Here is a 17,215-nt window from a genome sequence, read left to right on the forward strand (position 1 = left end):
GGGGGTCTAACATTTCCTTAATTCATTATTTTTTAGTTTGTATTACAAAATAAACATTTTTTCTGACTAGCAGAATTATCCCTCATCCTTACTCTGATCCACGTCCATGATTTTTACCTGATTTTGTTTGCCTAGATACAACTCGGAGTCGGCGAGACCATGAAGTAGCCGGTAGAGATTACCACTTTGTTTCACGGCAGGCATTTGAGGCAGACGTAGCAGCTGGAAAGTTCATTGAGCATGGTGAATTTGAGAAGAATTTGTATGGAACCAGCATAGATTCTGTACGACAAGTGATCAACTCGGGCAAAATATGTCTTTTAAGTCTTCGTACACAGGTAAAACTGTTTTGGTTTAGGGTGTTGAACTTGAGGACATTTTTCACAGAGTAATTTTTAGTGGAAACTGTATTTTGGTCCAAGAACCACAGGACCTAATTAAGTTCTCACACAGTTTTTTCACACTGATTCCCTACGAATTTAAGTTGCTAAATCTCTTTCAGTTTCCTCTGAGGGGAAAATACATATATTCCATACTTACATATATGTACATGTACATGTTTTCTGAAACTTAAAATACAGTAACTGTAGTGCTGGTATAGTACTTTAGTATTTTAAAGGTTATAAAAGAATTTCCCTTTCCTGATTCTTTTTTTTTTTTTTTTTTTATTATTTATTTTTGGCTGTGTTGGGTCTTCATTTCTGTGCGAGGACTTTCTCTAGTTGCGGCAAGTGGGGGCCACTCTTCATCGCGGTGCGCGGGCCTCTCACTGTCGTGGCCTCTCTTGTTGTGGAACACAGGCTCCAGACGCGCAGGCTCAGTAGTTGTGGCTCACGGGCCCAGTTGCTCCGCGGCATGTGGGATCTTCCCAGACCAGGGCTCGAACCCGTGTCCCCTGCATTGGCAGACAGATTCTCAACCACTGCGCCACCAGGGAAGCCCCCTGATTCTTATATGAGAAAAATTAGAATAATTAGAGGTCATTTTTATGGTTTTAAATGACATAGTTCAAGTATTAGCAAGTATCATAATGAGTGCTGGGTTGTATCTAACGAAATGTCCACTGTTCTATTATCTGTCATACAAAAGAAAACCTTCAAAAATTACTAACAATTGCTTTTTAGATTTCCATTAAAAATAAAATAATTTTAGAAATTTGGGATTTTTAAATTGTGTTTGTTGTGAAATTTTTTTTTTCTTTTTCTACATTGTACAACTTTAGCATAAAACTTTCCTTAATGTGGTGGAACCTACTGTGTATGTCAACTCACAAGACATAGGCAGTGGTCATTAAAGAGATGTATATGAAAGAGAATTGAGGGACTTCCCTGGTGGCGCAGGGGTTAAGAATCCGCCTGCCAGTACAGGGGACACGGGTTCAAGCCCTGGTTTGGGAAGATCCCACATGCCGCGGAGCAACTAAGCCCGTGCACCACAACTACTGAGCCTGCGCTCTAGAGCCTGTGAACCACAACTGCTGAGCCTATGTGCCACAACTACTGAAGCCCATGTGCCTAGAGCCCGTGCTCCACAACAAGAGAAGCCACCACAATGAGAAGCCCACACACCACAACGAAGAGTAGCCCCCTGCCGCTCGCCACAACTAGAGAGAAAGCCCGTGCGCAGCAACGAAGACCCAACGCAGCCAAAGATAAATAAATTTATTAAAAAAAAAAAAAGAGAGAGAGAGAGAATTGACTCCAAAATGGCTTTCCTGAAATAGTAATTAGGTTTTCTTTATTTTTTAGTGAACAAAAGAACTTATTAGTCTCTGCTGTTTCAATTATAAATATCAGACTTAAGAGAAGCATTGATGTTTTTACTAAATTCCTTCAGAATTCTTTATATTATTTTGGCTAACAGATTTACCAAAGAACTTAGAGTAGTTAAGCATATTGTCTTAATTACTGTTTTTAAGATAGAAAAGGACATGTCCCTATAATCCCCATTTTTGTAGAGTGCTTCAATTTAGGGATATACATTGATGCAAAGGCAAGGTGAAAACCACAGTCTCTTATTTCAGACAGTATGCTTTTTCTTCTTGGATGTGCTTTTCCAGAATTTTCTTTTGTATGTGTATGTGAAGTTTTTCTCTGATTCTTTTTGCATTTAGACCCTGGCACATGGTAAGGTGACTGCTCATTTGTAATTCCTTCAAAATGGATTTTTAATATGGTTATTTTCATCTGTGTGTGATCTTATTAGCAGGGTATTTTATCATCACATAGTTGTAATTCTTCATTAATTTTATTTCATTACATAAAAAGAGTAAGCCAATATTCTGTGTGTGTTATAGGTACACAATATATTCTTATACTGAATGGTTAAAATCTATCTTTTCTTTACAGTCATTGAAGACTCTCCGGAACTCAGACTTGAAACCATATATTATCTTCATTGCACCCCCTTCACAAGAAAGACTTCGGGCATTATTGGCCAAAGAGGGCAAGAATCCAAAGGTAAAGTTATTATACTGTCATACTATTCCATTGAAAGTAACATGAAACAGTCATGGCTTAATATGTCAAAGTGCTTAAAAACTACATCAGCTTAGGCTTTCAAACTGATTATTCTTTCTGCCATATCACTTTCCCCAAAACTGCCACAGTTGCCTTTGGTTGGACTTCAGCAGCTCTCCAAAGCAGGGGGCTTCTCTTGTTGTTCCGCATACATTCCCTATTATCACTCCAAATGTATGGTAGTAATACACACATTTTTATGTATTACTACCATAATATACATACAGTAATAGATACATCTTTGGCATTTCTTAAAACTTCCTTAAACTTCTTCACACAGATCTATGTTATTTCTAACAAGGATTAGGTAACACCCTCCCCCCACACCAAATATTTTCAGCAGATTCTTAGGGATTACCCACTTTTATCTGCAGATAGTCCACATATGCAAGGAGCCAAACTTGAGTCCTCTTGCTTTTCTCTTCTTTTTTCTCATTGAAATTTTATGTTCTGTTTGTCTTCTGCCTTTGATCTTTTTGTATGATCTGAAATGGAAAAATGTTTTTAGTCATTATTATTTTTTTTGCCAGAATATAGTCAAATTTTATTTTATATGTTATAAGGTACAAACATATGATGCCAGAGACTGTACTTTAAATTTGGCATTGAAAAAATATAATTTGGAAATAGAAATAATTATTCAAAGTTCCATAATGTATTACTCCTCAGATTTGAAATTCAAAATCTGGCATTCCTTTCGTATGCCCCAAGATATCAATCAGCATGAGGTTGTGAATCTTGTGTTGCAACATGCAGCAGAGAATTCATCTTTGAATCCTTTAACTTTGAGCAACACTTAGTTTTCTTTAGTTTCATAGCAGAAAATAGCTACTCACAAACATAAGTACTTCCAAACATGGACAGAATCTTTGCATAATGGTTTTTATATTTAGGGTAACCACTCCCAAGATATCTGTAGAATTCTGGGATTCCAACATCATCATATTTGGCTTTCAGTATAGTGTTGACCTGCAATTCAGTAACTTCCATTTGTAGCTCTTTATTCGCATTATTAATACTAATTGAGAAAGGAGAACTGAACAATATTAGTTCATTCTCATAAAGTTGGAAAAGTCAGAGAACCTTTTTTGGAATTGAGTCTTCAACTCTTTAATTTGGGGAATGTAGTTCAGGCTGTCATTTTCATTTTCTAAAACTAATTTCATCGTAGGAAAGTGGGCCAGATTGTTCCTTCCCAAATGAGTCTCCCGAAGACACAGTTTCACTAGGAATGAGCCAACTGAATCATACATTTGTGTCACCACTTGTGAACGCCTTTGCAGAGAAATATCCAACATGTTTAGATATGTTATAATAATGTCAACCAAAAAGGTTAAGTCTCTGACCCAATCTTTGCTCGTAAGCTGAGGCACAGATTTTCCTCTAGAAGACATGAAAAAGTCAATTTCCTCCAACTGTTCAAAAAGCTGCCTTAGGACCACACCACAATTCAGCCACTTAAGTTCCATAGAGCAGAACATGTTTCCATATTGTGCGTCTAACTGATTAAACAAAGCACCGATTTCTGTGGCCCGAGCCATGGGAGTGTATCCAGGTTATGGTATAAACTATGTCCATGACGTGATCCATTTTTAATCTTTTAGCACAAAGTAACTCCTGGAGAATGAGACCATGCAGAGACGTAAGTTCCTTGTCTTGGCAAAACCCTGACACTTTAGATTTCAGTTTTGTAACTAGTTCTTTAACACTAACCATCACAGAGTCACCATCTGTGCTAATACTTACCAACTTTGACCAGTCCACGTTAAATTTTTTAAGACTTTTCTCATCACGTAAAACTATTTCCTGATGTTGGGCCTGTTATGGGAACCACGCCCAGAAGTTCTTCGGTCACATCAAAAGTTTCATTGACACCATGAATAAATACAGCTACGTGGGGGGCGTTATTTCCATCCACGCCTTCCTGAGCTACAATGGAAAGAAGCCACAAATGATTCAGCTTTTTCTTGCAACTTGTCCTGCAAGTTCTCAGTCGTATTGTTAACATGCTGGGCAACAACATTACCAGTTAGTCTTATGTTGGCAAATGCTTGTCTCTGTTCAGGGCACATGATTTCTGCTGCACTCAACAGACAGTCTTTGATAAACTCGCCATCTGCAAGAGGTTTTGCTGACCAGGCAATTTTCTCGCTTAATACATAACCACATTTCATGGCAGCATCACTTATTTTATTCACGTTCAAAAGCAAATCATGTTGAAATTTCAGTCTTTTTTTTCAGTTCGTTGAATTTTCTATCACACATCTTTTCTGTAAATCCATCGTGGTTCCTATGATGGTTGCTTTCATAATGGTGTTTTAGGTTACATTCTCTCGACACAGACAGACTTTGTTTGCATATTAAACATGTAGGAACATTTTTTACCTCCACAAAGAAATAAGCTCTCTCACATTTTTCTTGAAATGCATGGCTTTCTTGTTCTTTCGTTTTCCCGTTCTCCAAGTGCTCTTTTTTCCATCTCTTTCATCTTGGCCTTGGCTTTTTTCTCCGACAAGGTCCAGAACTACAGCAAGCCCACCGATCTCTGTTCCTTGCTTCTCTTCCAAGGCTCGCTGTGCATCGGCCTGTGACTTGAAGTCAATATAGGCGATCCTTTCACTCATCCTATCCTTGCTCACCAATCTGATTTGAAAAGCATCCTAAAACACTTCTATTAATTCATGCTGAGTGACTTTGTCAGGCAGGTTCTTGATCAAAAGTGTTTTGGCATTTTGATCTTTCTTTGTTTCCTTTCCCTTTTGTTTCTTCAGTTTAATTTCATATCCAAGGAGCTTTGTTTCACTAAGTTCCGGGGCTTTTTCCTGGTCATCAGCAGATTTAAAATTCACTAACCAAATCTCCTTCTACTTTCTGTGTTTTGGTTTCAGTGGAAGCCTTCTGTTTGGTCATTTCCTTCTTCTGTTTATCAGGTGTTTTCTTCATAGACTCTTCCTCCTCCTCAGAGTTCTCATGTCTCTGCTCATGGTCCTTGAGCTTGGCACTCCTCCTGTCTTTTGGCAAATTGGCCCCTGTGGCTCCCTTCCTGTGTGGTGATATTAATTTCTCAGCAAACATGGGAGCCAGAAATTTTTTTTTCGATTTTATTTCCTGGAGCAGTAGCAACCTTCCTACCATTCTTAGGGACGACAGCCTCATCTCTGCTGCCGTTGTCATTATCTTCTGACATCTCATCTTCCCCATCTTCTATCTCCTTTAGGGAAAGACTCATTTTCTTCAGTTCACCCTGATTTGTTTTCCTCTCCAGACTGAGAACTCATTGTTAACGGGACCAGCTTCCATCTCTACCCCCATCAAAATTAACAACATAAATAAGGAGTCTAAAGCCAGAAGCTTTAACCATCACTTCCCAAATTAACCCGCACAGTGTCGTCCCTGACGAGTTCTCCTCCCTTTAAGGCTATCGCTGGTGTAGGCCCCTGCCCACTCAGAGCCCTGCAGGCCACCACACGCAGCCAACCAGGACTGGACGCCCAGGAGAAGCCTGCAGCAGCCCGCAGGCACCAACAGGCCAGGAAGGCCCTCTCAGCGGCCGCCCAGGACTCTAGGCCCCAGGCGGCTAATTATTTTAGATGCTGGATATGGTTGAGTTAGTCCATATTATACCAAACAGTACTAAAAATTAAATGATAATATATTGATATATGAATCAGAAAGCATTGACATTTTATTTAAATGTATGGAATGAAAACCGTCAAGTGACATGCTATATCAAAGTAACAAATACCCTTCCTTGTTTTTTGCCAATTTCCTAAAATTTTCTATTTTACAAAGGAATCACTTAGATCCCGTTTCATTTGTTATGCCTTTAAATCTCCTTAAAAGCCATAAAAGCACATAATAATACTCCTCCCTAAAATCTCCTCAAAAGTCTTTGATTCTTGACTGTTCACCTCACCCACCAGCCCTCCTTCTTCCTCCCCAAGGTATCTTTTTCTGTTCTGGGTCTACCTAACATTTGTTATTCAGTCTATATGTGAAGGTGGTATTTTTCAGTGTCTTCGACATCAGGGACTTTCCTCTCCTTTGTGTTGAGCATAATTCTGGTTGCTTTGTTTAGGCTAAGTAGGCCAGCTGGTTAAAGTAGTGTTTCACTCATTTTTCATTTTTGTAACACAAGTGCAAGTTCATAAATAAGTAGGGTCAGAGTATCTGCTGTCCTAGGCACTTGAGATGATACAAAAGAAATCTGAGACATAAAGCGGGGGAGGTGGTGGTGGTGGGATGAACTGGGAGATTGGGATTGACATATAGACACTAATATGTATAAAATAGATAACTAATAAGAACCTGCTGTATTAAAAAACTAAAATAAAATTCAAAAAAAAAAAAGAAACATGAGACATGGTTGCTGGCTGTTCTTGAGGAGGATCACATATAATAAGGAAAACTAGATCGATAGTCTATGAAACTTGGTGCCCAGTTACCTACTTTGGTAGACCAGAAATACTGTAGTGGTTCCAGGAGAGGGATGCACATAAAGGACCAAAATGGATCCATTTTACTTGTTCAACCTAATTTTCTATTTTCTGACATGCACACTTATTTTTTGTTAGGTTATTCTTCTCCAGCAAGAATTTGGTACCATGCCAAGGGCCACATGCCATTCCAAAACATGTTAAGCAACTTTCTTTTGGTTGGTGATCTCTGCCAGTGCTCTCATGGAATTTTTTTACCTATTTTATTTTTGATATTTTAATATTTAATTGTAATATTTAATATTTTTAATATTTTTACCTACTTTATTTTTAATTCAGATTGAGTGAGTTCTAGAAAGAATACCTATTAGCAGTTGACCCTTGAACAATGTGGGGTTTGGGCACCAAAACCTCCACACAGTTGAAAATCTGTGTGTAACTTATAGTTGGCCCTCCATATCTGCAGTTCCACATCCTCAGATTTAACCAACTGCAGATAGTGTAGTACTGTAGTATTAACTATTGAAAAAAATCTGTGTACAAGTGGACTGTGCATTTCAAACCTGTGTTGTTCAAGGGTCAAATATATACATGTTTTTAAAGCGGGAACTTAATCAGTTACCACAATGTTTTAGCAGTATACAATGTGCTTGATTTTCAAATTATAGTTTTCTAATTTTAAAAAATTAACTTTATTGAGATTACTTTACATGCATGCATTTTAATTGTATAATTTAGTGAGTTTTGGCAAAATGTATACCTGTGAAACCACCATGCCAATCAACATTTAGAACATTTTCATCACTCTAGAAAAGTTCTCTCATGCCCCTTTGAAGTTAATACCCCTCCACTCTTTCCTACGTAACCACTTACCTACCTTCTGTCACTATAGATTTGTCTGTTCTGGAAGTTCATATAAATGGAAACCATTTATAAGTTTAAGTTTATAACTATTTATAAGTAAGTTTAAGTTTGTATCTAGCTTTTTTAAAAAATAAATTTATTTATTTATTATTTATTTTTGGCTGTGTTGGGTCTTCGTTGCTGCACGCGGGCTTTCTCTAGTTGCAGTGAGCGGGGGCCACTCTTTGTTGAGGTGTGTGGGCTTCTCATTGCGGTGGCTTCTCTTGTTGCGGAGCACGGGCTCTAGGCGCGAGGGCTTCAGCAGCTGTGGCACGTGGGCTCAGTAGCTGTGGCTCGCGGGCTCTAGAGCGCAGGCTCAGCAGTTGTGGCGCATGGGCTTAGTTGCTCTGTGGCATGTGGGATCTTCCCGGACCAGGGCTCGAACCCGTGTCCCCTGCATTGGCAGGCGGATTCTTAACCACTGCGCCACCAAGGAAGTCCTGTATCTAGCTTTTGATAAGCATAATGTTTTTAAGATTCATCTATGTTGCATCTAACAGTAGTTCATATCTTATTGCTGAGTTGTGTACCATGATCTAAATATATCACAATTTGTCCATTCACCAGTTAAAAACCATTAGGGTTGTTTCCAATTTTGAGCTAGTGACTAAAGCAGCTCTAAACGTTCATAGTTTTTTGGTGGACGTATGTTTTCATTTTTCTTGAATTGCTGGATCAAATGATAAGTGTATGTTTTAAGTGTATAAAAAGTTCAAAACTATTTTATAAACAGTTTTCCTTTTTACACTCTCACTTTGGTTCCATTTGCTCTACATCCTTACCAACTTTTCCTGTTGTTGTTTTGTAACAACTTTTTAGTCATTCTAATAGGTGTGAAGTGTTGCCATTGTGGTTTTCATTTGCATTTTCCTGTTGACTAATGATAGCATCTTTTCATGTAGTCATTTGGACAAATTCTTTTGTGAAATGTCTCAAGTTTTATTTTTTTTAATTGAGTTGTTTTCTTGTTGAGTTGTAAAAATTCTTTATATATTCTGGATATAAATATTTTTTCAAAGTCTTTGTAATTTAAAAACATTTTTTTTGAAGATCAGAATTGTTTTTAATGAAGTACCTCTGTCCCTTGGTATCCATGGGAGATTGGTTCCAGGACCTGCTGCGATACCAAAATGGAGGATGCTTAAGTCCCATACTTGGCCTTCCATATCCACAGTTTCATGTCTTCAGATTCAACCAACCACGGATCATGCAGAACTGTATTTATTGAAAAACATCTCTGTATACACAGTTCAAACCTGTGTTGTTCAAGGGTCAACTGCATAATTTTTTTCATTTTTCTTATGGTTAATGATTTTTGTGTATTGTCCGAAAAAATTTGCCTACTCCAAGATTATAAAGATTTATTCTGTATTTTCTTCTAAAAGCTTTCTTATATTAGTTTTCCCTTTAAGGTCTATAATCTATCTCAAATTAATCTTTATTTTAGTGTGAGGTAAGGGTTTGGTTTTTTTTAATCACACATGGCTATCCAATTGCTTTAGTATCATTTCTTGAAAAAGGCTATCCTTTTTTCCCATTGAATTACATTGGCATCTTTGTCAAAAATGACTTGACCAAATACGTAGCGGGGAGGGGTTATTTCTGGACTCTATTCTGTATTTATGCTAAATCACAGTGTCTTGATTACTGTAGCTTTATCTTTTCTCGAAAAATGGTCATTAAAAGGAATGAAGTACTGATACGTGGTACAACATGGATGAACCTTGATAACATAAGTAAAAGAACCCAGTCACAAAAGACCATATTTTGTATGATTCCATTATTTGGAATGTCCAGAATAAGCAAATCTATAGAGACCTGAAGTAGATTAGTGGTTTCCTAGGGCTGGGGGTTGGGAGAAAATGGGGAGTGGCTGCTAATGACTGTGGGGTTTTGGAGGGAGGGGGGCGAGGGGGAATGGAGGGTGATGAAAATGTTTTGAAATTGATTGTGGTGTTGATTGCACAACTCCTCTGTGACTATACTAAAAACTATTGAATTGTACATTTTAAGTGGGTAAATTGTATGAATCCCCCATTGAATTGCTTCCAGTTCACCATTAAATGGGTGAATTGTAAATGAATTATATCTCAAGAAACCTGTTATCTGGGCAAAATAAGTCCCAGTGGCTTTTCTCTGGAAATTGAAAAGATTATTTTAAAATTTGTATGGAAATTTTAAAGAATAACCAAAACACTTTAGAAAAAGAAATAAGTTGGGAGACTTTTTTCTTAATTTTCTTTATTGTTTGACTGTTTTCCATTTAATTGACTTGTTTTTATTCTTTCCTTATACTTACTTTGGCTTTAATTTGCACTTGCTGTAGTGTCTGAAGAAAATTTAGATGATTTTTAAACCTTTCTTCTTTTCTAATGTAAAGTTATAAATTTCCTTCTAAGTACTTTAGTTGCATTCTACAAATTAAGGTTATATTTTTCATTACCATTTTGTTAGAAATACTTTCTAGTTTCCTCTGTCATTTTCTTTAACCCATGGGTTATTTAGAAATATCTAATTTCCATCTATTGGAGATTTATAAAATATTTTATTGATTTACAATTCCATTGTGGTAAGAGAACATACTCTGTAAGATGTCAGTCTTTCAAATCTTGTTGAGTCTTATTTTATGACCCAGTATCTGTTCTATCTTGGTGCATGTTCCTGCACACCAGTAAGAATGTATATTTTGCAGCTGTTGGGTAAAGGGTGGTGTATATGATTGCCTTTTATGTTTTATATCCTTTGGTATTTAATAGTGTTTTATCACACAATAGAAGTGTTGAGTAAAAACAAATTCTCAATTTTAACTCTATGAGATAGTGCTAACTAAGAAAGTGATGGTGTTCCTCACCAAATGCAAAATTTAAATAATCAGTTATTTCATTGTATTGTGAATCTTTGCTGCTGTAATGGGGGCTTGAGAGTGGTAAACTAATAGTATGAACTGTTATGGTCAGTTTTGCCTATAGATAATTTTTTCAGGCCAAAGATATATGAGCAAAAACATTTTGTTTCAATTTCGTCATGAATTGTAATTTGAAAAATTAAAACATAAACTACCAAGTAAGTCATTTTGGCAAAAGATGAATACTTAAATTTGATACAGAAAAACTAGGTGGATTAGATATTCATGTGAATCTATGTAAGATGTGGGGCTTAACATTTGTATTTCAAATCTAGTAACACAAGGTTTAGATTCTACTTTGAGTTCTAGAATGTTCTTTCAATAATCTTGAGCTTTGAGTAGACATAAGTTTTAACCAGAATGTCACAGTATATTCAGTTACAGTGGTGTAGTAGAGTCCCTGCTGGGAAACAAAGGATTCTGTGTACCAGAGCCAGATGCACAACATTCCAGAAAGAAAATTAGAGGGCCACACAAGAAACTGACTCAGGACAAGCCAGAGCTGTCATATTTTTAATATGTTTTCCTTCTGTTAAAAAAGTTCAACCAGTTGAACGATACAAATTGTTTGGTATTGTGGGTCCAATATAGTATTGATGTATGGCCTTTATGTCTGAGACATATGGACATTTAATTAGTTCTCTTCATTGACAGGGGTGATTTGGGGGCAGTTTCACTTTCTTGGACACATGTGCCTGATTATCAGAAGGTTCTCGATAAGTTTTGCATATAACCTTGCCATCTGCTTATCTGTGAAACAGCTGTTTCCTTTACGCATTATTTTAAAGTAGCCTGCCCTATATGGCTTCCCAAACTCTTCTTAGGATACTTGTTTTTGCATCTGGAAGACCTCCTTTGTGTATTGAAAGTAGAGAAGCAATTTTAAAAGCTATTTCCCCCAAAAAATATATTAGATTATTAAAATCTTGGATTTCCCAGCAGTGTTTTCATAGAAAAAGATACCCATTCTGTTGATCCTTTGCTCATGATGTTTACTCTTTTTAACTCTGCAACAGATATAGAGGGCAGGGGTTCTTTATAAGAGCCAAGAGCAGGTGGCACTTAAGGTCCTGCCAGAAAGGTTCACTCTGTTACAGAAGATGTTATTTTTTGGAAGAGGTTATGGTGCCCTAAAATGTTTGAAAACGAACATCTGTAGGGAATTCAAAGCAACAGTCTGTGCTCTTGAAGCCACTAGTCTTGTGGATAAGACAGAAGTATATAAAAACCTAAATAGCAGTATAAACAGGTTATATTGAGTTGCAAATGGTTCGCAGTGTGAGTGCTGAAGATGCCGGAGCAAAGGAAATCCCTGTGGCCATGACAGGGTTGGGTTGAACACTGGAGGCTGAGTATTTTGAGAGACAGAAGGAAAGCAGCGTTAAGGCCATTTCTTGTTCTTCAGCCATCTCTGACTCATTGTATATTTTGGTAAGGAATGGATTACCTCATAATTTTTATCTTCTCTTTGCAGCCTGAAGAGTTGAGAGAAATCATTGAGAAGACTAGAGAGATGGAGCAGAACAATGGCCACTACTTTGACACAGCAATTGTGAACTCGGATCTTGATAAAGCCTATCAGGAATTGCTTAGGTTGATTAACAAACTCGATACTGAACCTCAGTGGGTGCCGTCCACTTGGCTGAGGTGAAGGAAACATCCATTCTGTGGCATGATTGGACTTGATCTGGCAAACTGCCAATAGGAAGATAGCCCTGATACTTGAGCAAGTCTCTGAGAAGGTGGCAGGCAGTATAAATTGTAGACCTGTTCTTAGATCTTGAACTAGTGAGAAGAAAATCCCCTTAGGCAATTCATTAACAGCATTCTTTATTCTCTGTACATGGCTTTAGAGGTTCTTGCCTCATTTGGGGATTTTAAATGGAAGTTTTCAACAGAGCAGTTCCATTTTATCCACATAAAAACCTTTTAATTCTGTTTTCACCTAACCAAATCTTTTCTGCCTAGTCATATTTCCATGAAAAACTTGTGTGTGTATACACAATGGTCCATGTCTCACATAGTAATAAATATTGATGTTATTTAACAGTTAACTTAAATGACTGCATGGGAATTTGTGGGTGAAGGGAAACTGTGCTTCTGTGCACTGGGCAAGACAACAGTATTTGGTTAGTCGTCAGAACTACTTTTTAAAAAAATGGTGCCACTTTGGTCTGGAGCTACTCTGTTAGGCTTGAATTCATTTGTATGTCTTTTAATTCTTAAAAACATTCTGTTAGAAGCACCAATTTTTTTAGCTCAAACTTGTGGATCAGACTTCACTGCACACGTGAAAGGTTTATGCAAAGGCCACACCTGTTTAGACTCTGATCTAAAACATATACAACATATGCTGATCTTTTTAAAGGTATAATGATTTTCTGAATTTTTTTCTTTAATCGTTGCAACTGATTGGGTAACTTTTGCTTCCTTTTCCTGATCTGCGTAGTACAATAGAATGTATAAGTTACATTTTTATGAATGGCAGATATTCATATAAACTGTGTTGACTGTTAAGTTTCTTCCTCATGATGCAAATAGTTTTTTACATGCATAAAAGGACATAGCACATTTGAGTTTTTTCATTTTTATATATGAGCACATATAATTTGATGACTGTGCTATATATGTAGGTAATAAACTGGAATTCTGTGATCAATATAGTTGCTGTACTGTATATTAATATTTAATAGATTGACAAATGGTCATTGATTACACTTGTTCAGCATTGGAATAAAATTATATGAGGGAAATGATATGACAATTGACTTTGAGATCAGAAGGAAAGGATGACCTGAAAGTCATTTGAACATTTTAGGAAAAGAACATTGCAGGGAAAATGTTAAGCATATAGAAATAGGTTTTTATCCTGATAAGGTCTGCCTCTTATGATCAGAATGCAACAAGCTAAATCATAAAACGTTTAAGCTAATGAAACTTTCATACTGTCTCTATAGCTTGTAGCTTTAAAATTCAACTTCTGTAATTGGCATGGAAGTTAATTTGCAGTATTTTCAAGGCTTAAGGGATGGTGTGATGTGTGACGAACAACCTCAAATGTGAATGTCTTGATTTTATTTATATGGTGACTTTAGCTACAACAATTCCTGTTCCCAAAGCTAAACACTGGAATAATACTGAATTGTCACTTAATTTAACATAAGCAACTGTTTTTAATGAGTAGTTTGTCTCAGTGTCATGTACATACTTGAGTTTTTCTCCTTTGCATAATATTATTTGAACAAATTGTAGACAGTTTATATGCTGCCTTTTTCTGTTGAAATTCACATGGCCTCAAAGTTGGCTGTGGAATATATCTTGTGTGGAAATACTTTCAAGGTAATGTTCCTTAGGAAGAAAGTAACATTCCTAGGTTGAGGGAAGGAATGCCATACATACTGTCTCTTCAGGTCTGAAACACTCCAGTTTATGGCAGGAAAATGCAAAGGTCACAGTGATTTTCAGCACTGAAAACAAGGCACTGTAAGTACTTAATCTTTTCAGTTTTCCAATTTACTTTCTCTTTAGGAATGAAAGGTAGTCTGTGGTAGACAGTGGAGTTTTGTGAGCTGCTTATCATAACTGACAACTATTTTCAACCCTAAGATCTAAAATGTTTGCAGTTTGAGTCAAGTTAGAATGAGATTTCAGGTGGTGTCAGTAAGTGGCTGCTGTGCTAGTCCCTGAGTTACCTGTAGACCACAGGGCCAACACTAGGGCCATGTGCTATGCAGACTCAGGCATGGCTTTAACAAGCAAGTCCAAGTCCCCTACCGAGGCACATGCTATGCCGTAGTATACTTCTTAAAAATCTAAGCTGATGAGGTATTTTGGGGATCAGTTAAGTCCTATATAATTTTCTCCTTCCTCATCAGCAGTGGTAGAGGGATAGAAATGTTTATATCCCAACTTTCCTCAATCCTGGTGATATGGATGTGCTGATATTCAACATAGTCCCTACAAAGTGAAAACTGAGTTGTTGCTGACTTCCTTGAAAGAAAATAGAAAAAAGACTTGCTCTCCACCTAGTTGTGCTCTACACCGCTCTGGCCAATTCCATTTCCTGTCCCTCTGTGGTTCTGATTGGAGACCCCAGTGTTGGGGGAGGTCTTAACCACTTATAGGAATGATACCAATCGCTAATGAAATGCACATTAGTTCAAATAAGGAAATAATCTTCCTTTACTAAATTTCCTTAAGTCAGAACAAACAGAAAGGAGAATAGTGTTTAGATTAATCCAGATTTGCTTTCTATGAAAATCTAATGTCTGGATTTTTTTTTTCCTTTTCTCATGGCCTAAGGAATAATTTGAATGTAATTCTGTGAATGTGTGTGGAAAATTTAAACCAGGGATTTAGCCTTAATAAAGGTAACCTTTCTGACATCTATTGTTAATCCTCCTTTGTACTCTTACCCTGCCTGTATCTGCACTCTGTTGTTTTGAGATGTAACACTGCACATTGTAATGTAAAAATAAAAAGTAAAATTATATTTCAAATTTAAAAAGTCACTGAATACTTTCTCTTGCTGTGTTTATATCCTCTGCCATTCAAGGTTTCAACACATCTAAAATGACCCACCCTTGTCTTCAAGTTTTGCCAGAATCAAGTCCATTGGAACCTCTGGATGAAACACAAATACATTTTAATTTATTCTTCACAGTGGGGGAGTGCCCCCTACTGGCACAAATGTAGATTCTGTTTCCTTAATTGTTTGTTTAAACTGTATTAAAGATAGACAACTTAAAGCTGTGTACTCTAGAACTAGTTTTCTGGGGAAGAAGGTATGTAATACTCAGGCGAATTCCACTATATGCAACCACCGATTTGAGAACACCGAGGATAGGATGAGTTGTTGACAAATATATAACATACTTTCATTCTCCATTCTTCATCCCTCCCCTTTTTCTATAATACCTACTCTGTATCTCGCAAAGGAGGCCAAATCATGTACCAAAAAGTGTTTGTTATACACACACCTGCTACCCCAGTCCAGCTTTCTATTCCTATTCCTGATCTACTCCCTTCCCATACAGCTCAGATCACCCCAACCCTACGCAACAAATTTTCTGTCCACTCCTCTTGTCTTTCTTTTTAACAATATGCTAAACTGTAAAATCTTCTGCACTTTTGTAGGGAGGGTAGCCAAAGCCAGTAAGTACCAGAGGTTTATGGTGCCACAGGAAAAAATCTAGGGTACCTCTCTGGCTTAGTTCCTTAAGGTGAACATAAATTTATCTAAATGAAAACCCATGAAACCTGGCTCTCTGCATCTACTTTCCAGCTAATTTTTGCCTCCTACAGAGCCGTACATATCATTTAAGAACCAAGGCTCTGAAATCAGGGTACATTTGGCCTTCCTTCCACCTGCAAAATGGAGATGATGATGGCATTTATAACAAACAAACAACTAACTCACTAGAGGAGTGTTGGGAGGATTAAATATTAAGCGGTTGTTACCGATTATTTATTTTCAAGACTTATGAACTCGTTTGTTTGTTGGTTTTCCAATCAATCAATCACTATGAATTTACATTTAATCTGAGATTTTATTGTGAGCAGCAACAGGATTTCCTAAAAACCAGCTCCTCCAGGACAGGCCTTATGTCTTTACCTTTACCCAAAGTTTTTAACATAGGGGAGGCAAAAAGGATAGAAGTTAAGGATGTAAAAATTCTGAAGGAAGGTAGACTGCCTGGATTTAAATCTGGGATTCACCACTTCAAGCTCCTTGTGCCTCAAAATTTTCTTCTGTGAAATGCAGGATTAAAACAATCCGTACCTCTTAATGGTTGTTGTGATGAGATAATATAGATATAACACAAATGTCTAATACCACTAAGCTATTTTATAGTAGGTCTTTGTTAAATTTATGCAAAATAATTACTTTAAAATTACCTACTTTAAAATTAGCCTAGGCTGTGATATAAGTTGATTTAAACACAATACGGTTAAGGCTAGTGTCACAATTTCACTAATTAAAAACTGTTCCATGGCCAATCACGTCAAACAATGCCTATAACTGAGTGCAGGAAAGCCTGAGTAATCATGGATGGCTCACACCAGATCAAACTACTAAAAACCTCAGTCAGTCACCTGATATGGCCATTCAAATGCCTCAAGTTGTTAACTGCTTATAAAATAGTACAGTTACCTTATTACTCTCAAATGGGAATTAATTAGTATTTTTTCTTAGAAAAAACAGCAGTAATAATAAGCCCTCTTAACTCATTGGCAATCAATCATATTTAGTAGTATCCCAGAATTCAACAATCAATCACTCACCTCAGTAAGTTTCTTAGTAAAACACTGAAATATGAAGGGGGGAAAAAGGGAAGCTACCCACTTCATACATGTCTGCAGAGAAAGCTCTTTTTGGATGCCAATCCCATGTGGTGATCTGAGCATAAGAACACAACTTAGCAGTAAATTCATTAAAAAGGAACAACTCA

The 17,215-nt window shown here is 37.0% G+C and overlaps 1 protein-coding gene across 9 annotated transcripts in view; it reads left to right on the forward strand.

Moving 5' to 3' along the window:
* Nucleotides 1-15,270, forward strand: part of PALS1 (protein associated with LIN7 1, MAGUK p55 family member) — a 102,290-nt gene extending 87,020 nt beyond the window's left edge. For all 9 annotated transcript variants that reach the window (XM_007184319.2, XM_057543438.1, XM_057543439.1 and 6 more), the window contains 3 exons: nt 136-338; nt 2,349-2,459; nt 12,238-15,270. In XM_007184319.2, coding sequence (XP_007184381.2) covers nt 136-338; nt 2,349-2,459; nt 12,238-12,414 — 491 coding nt within the window. In that variant the 3' untranslated portion in view covers nt 12,415-15,270. The remainder of the gene's footprint in view (nt 1-135; nt 339-2,348; nt 2,460-12,237) is intronic.
* Nucleotides 15,271-17,215: the final 1,945 nt, after the last annotated feature.

Source organism: Balaenoptera acutorostrata, chromosome 3 (assembly GCF_949987535.1).
Source record: "Balaenoptera acutorostrata chromosome 3, mBalAcu1.1, whole genome shotgun sequence".
NCBI lineage: Eukaryota > Metazoa > Chordata > Mammalia > Artiodactyla > Balaenopteridae > Balaenoptera > Balaenoptera acutorostrata.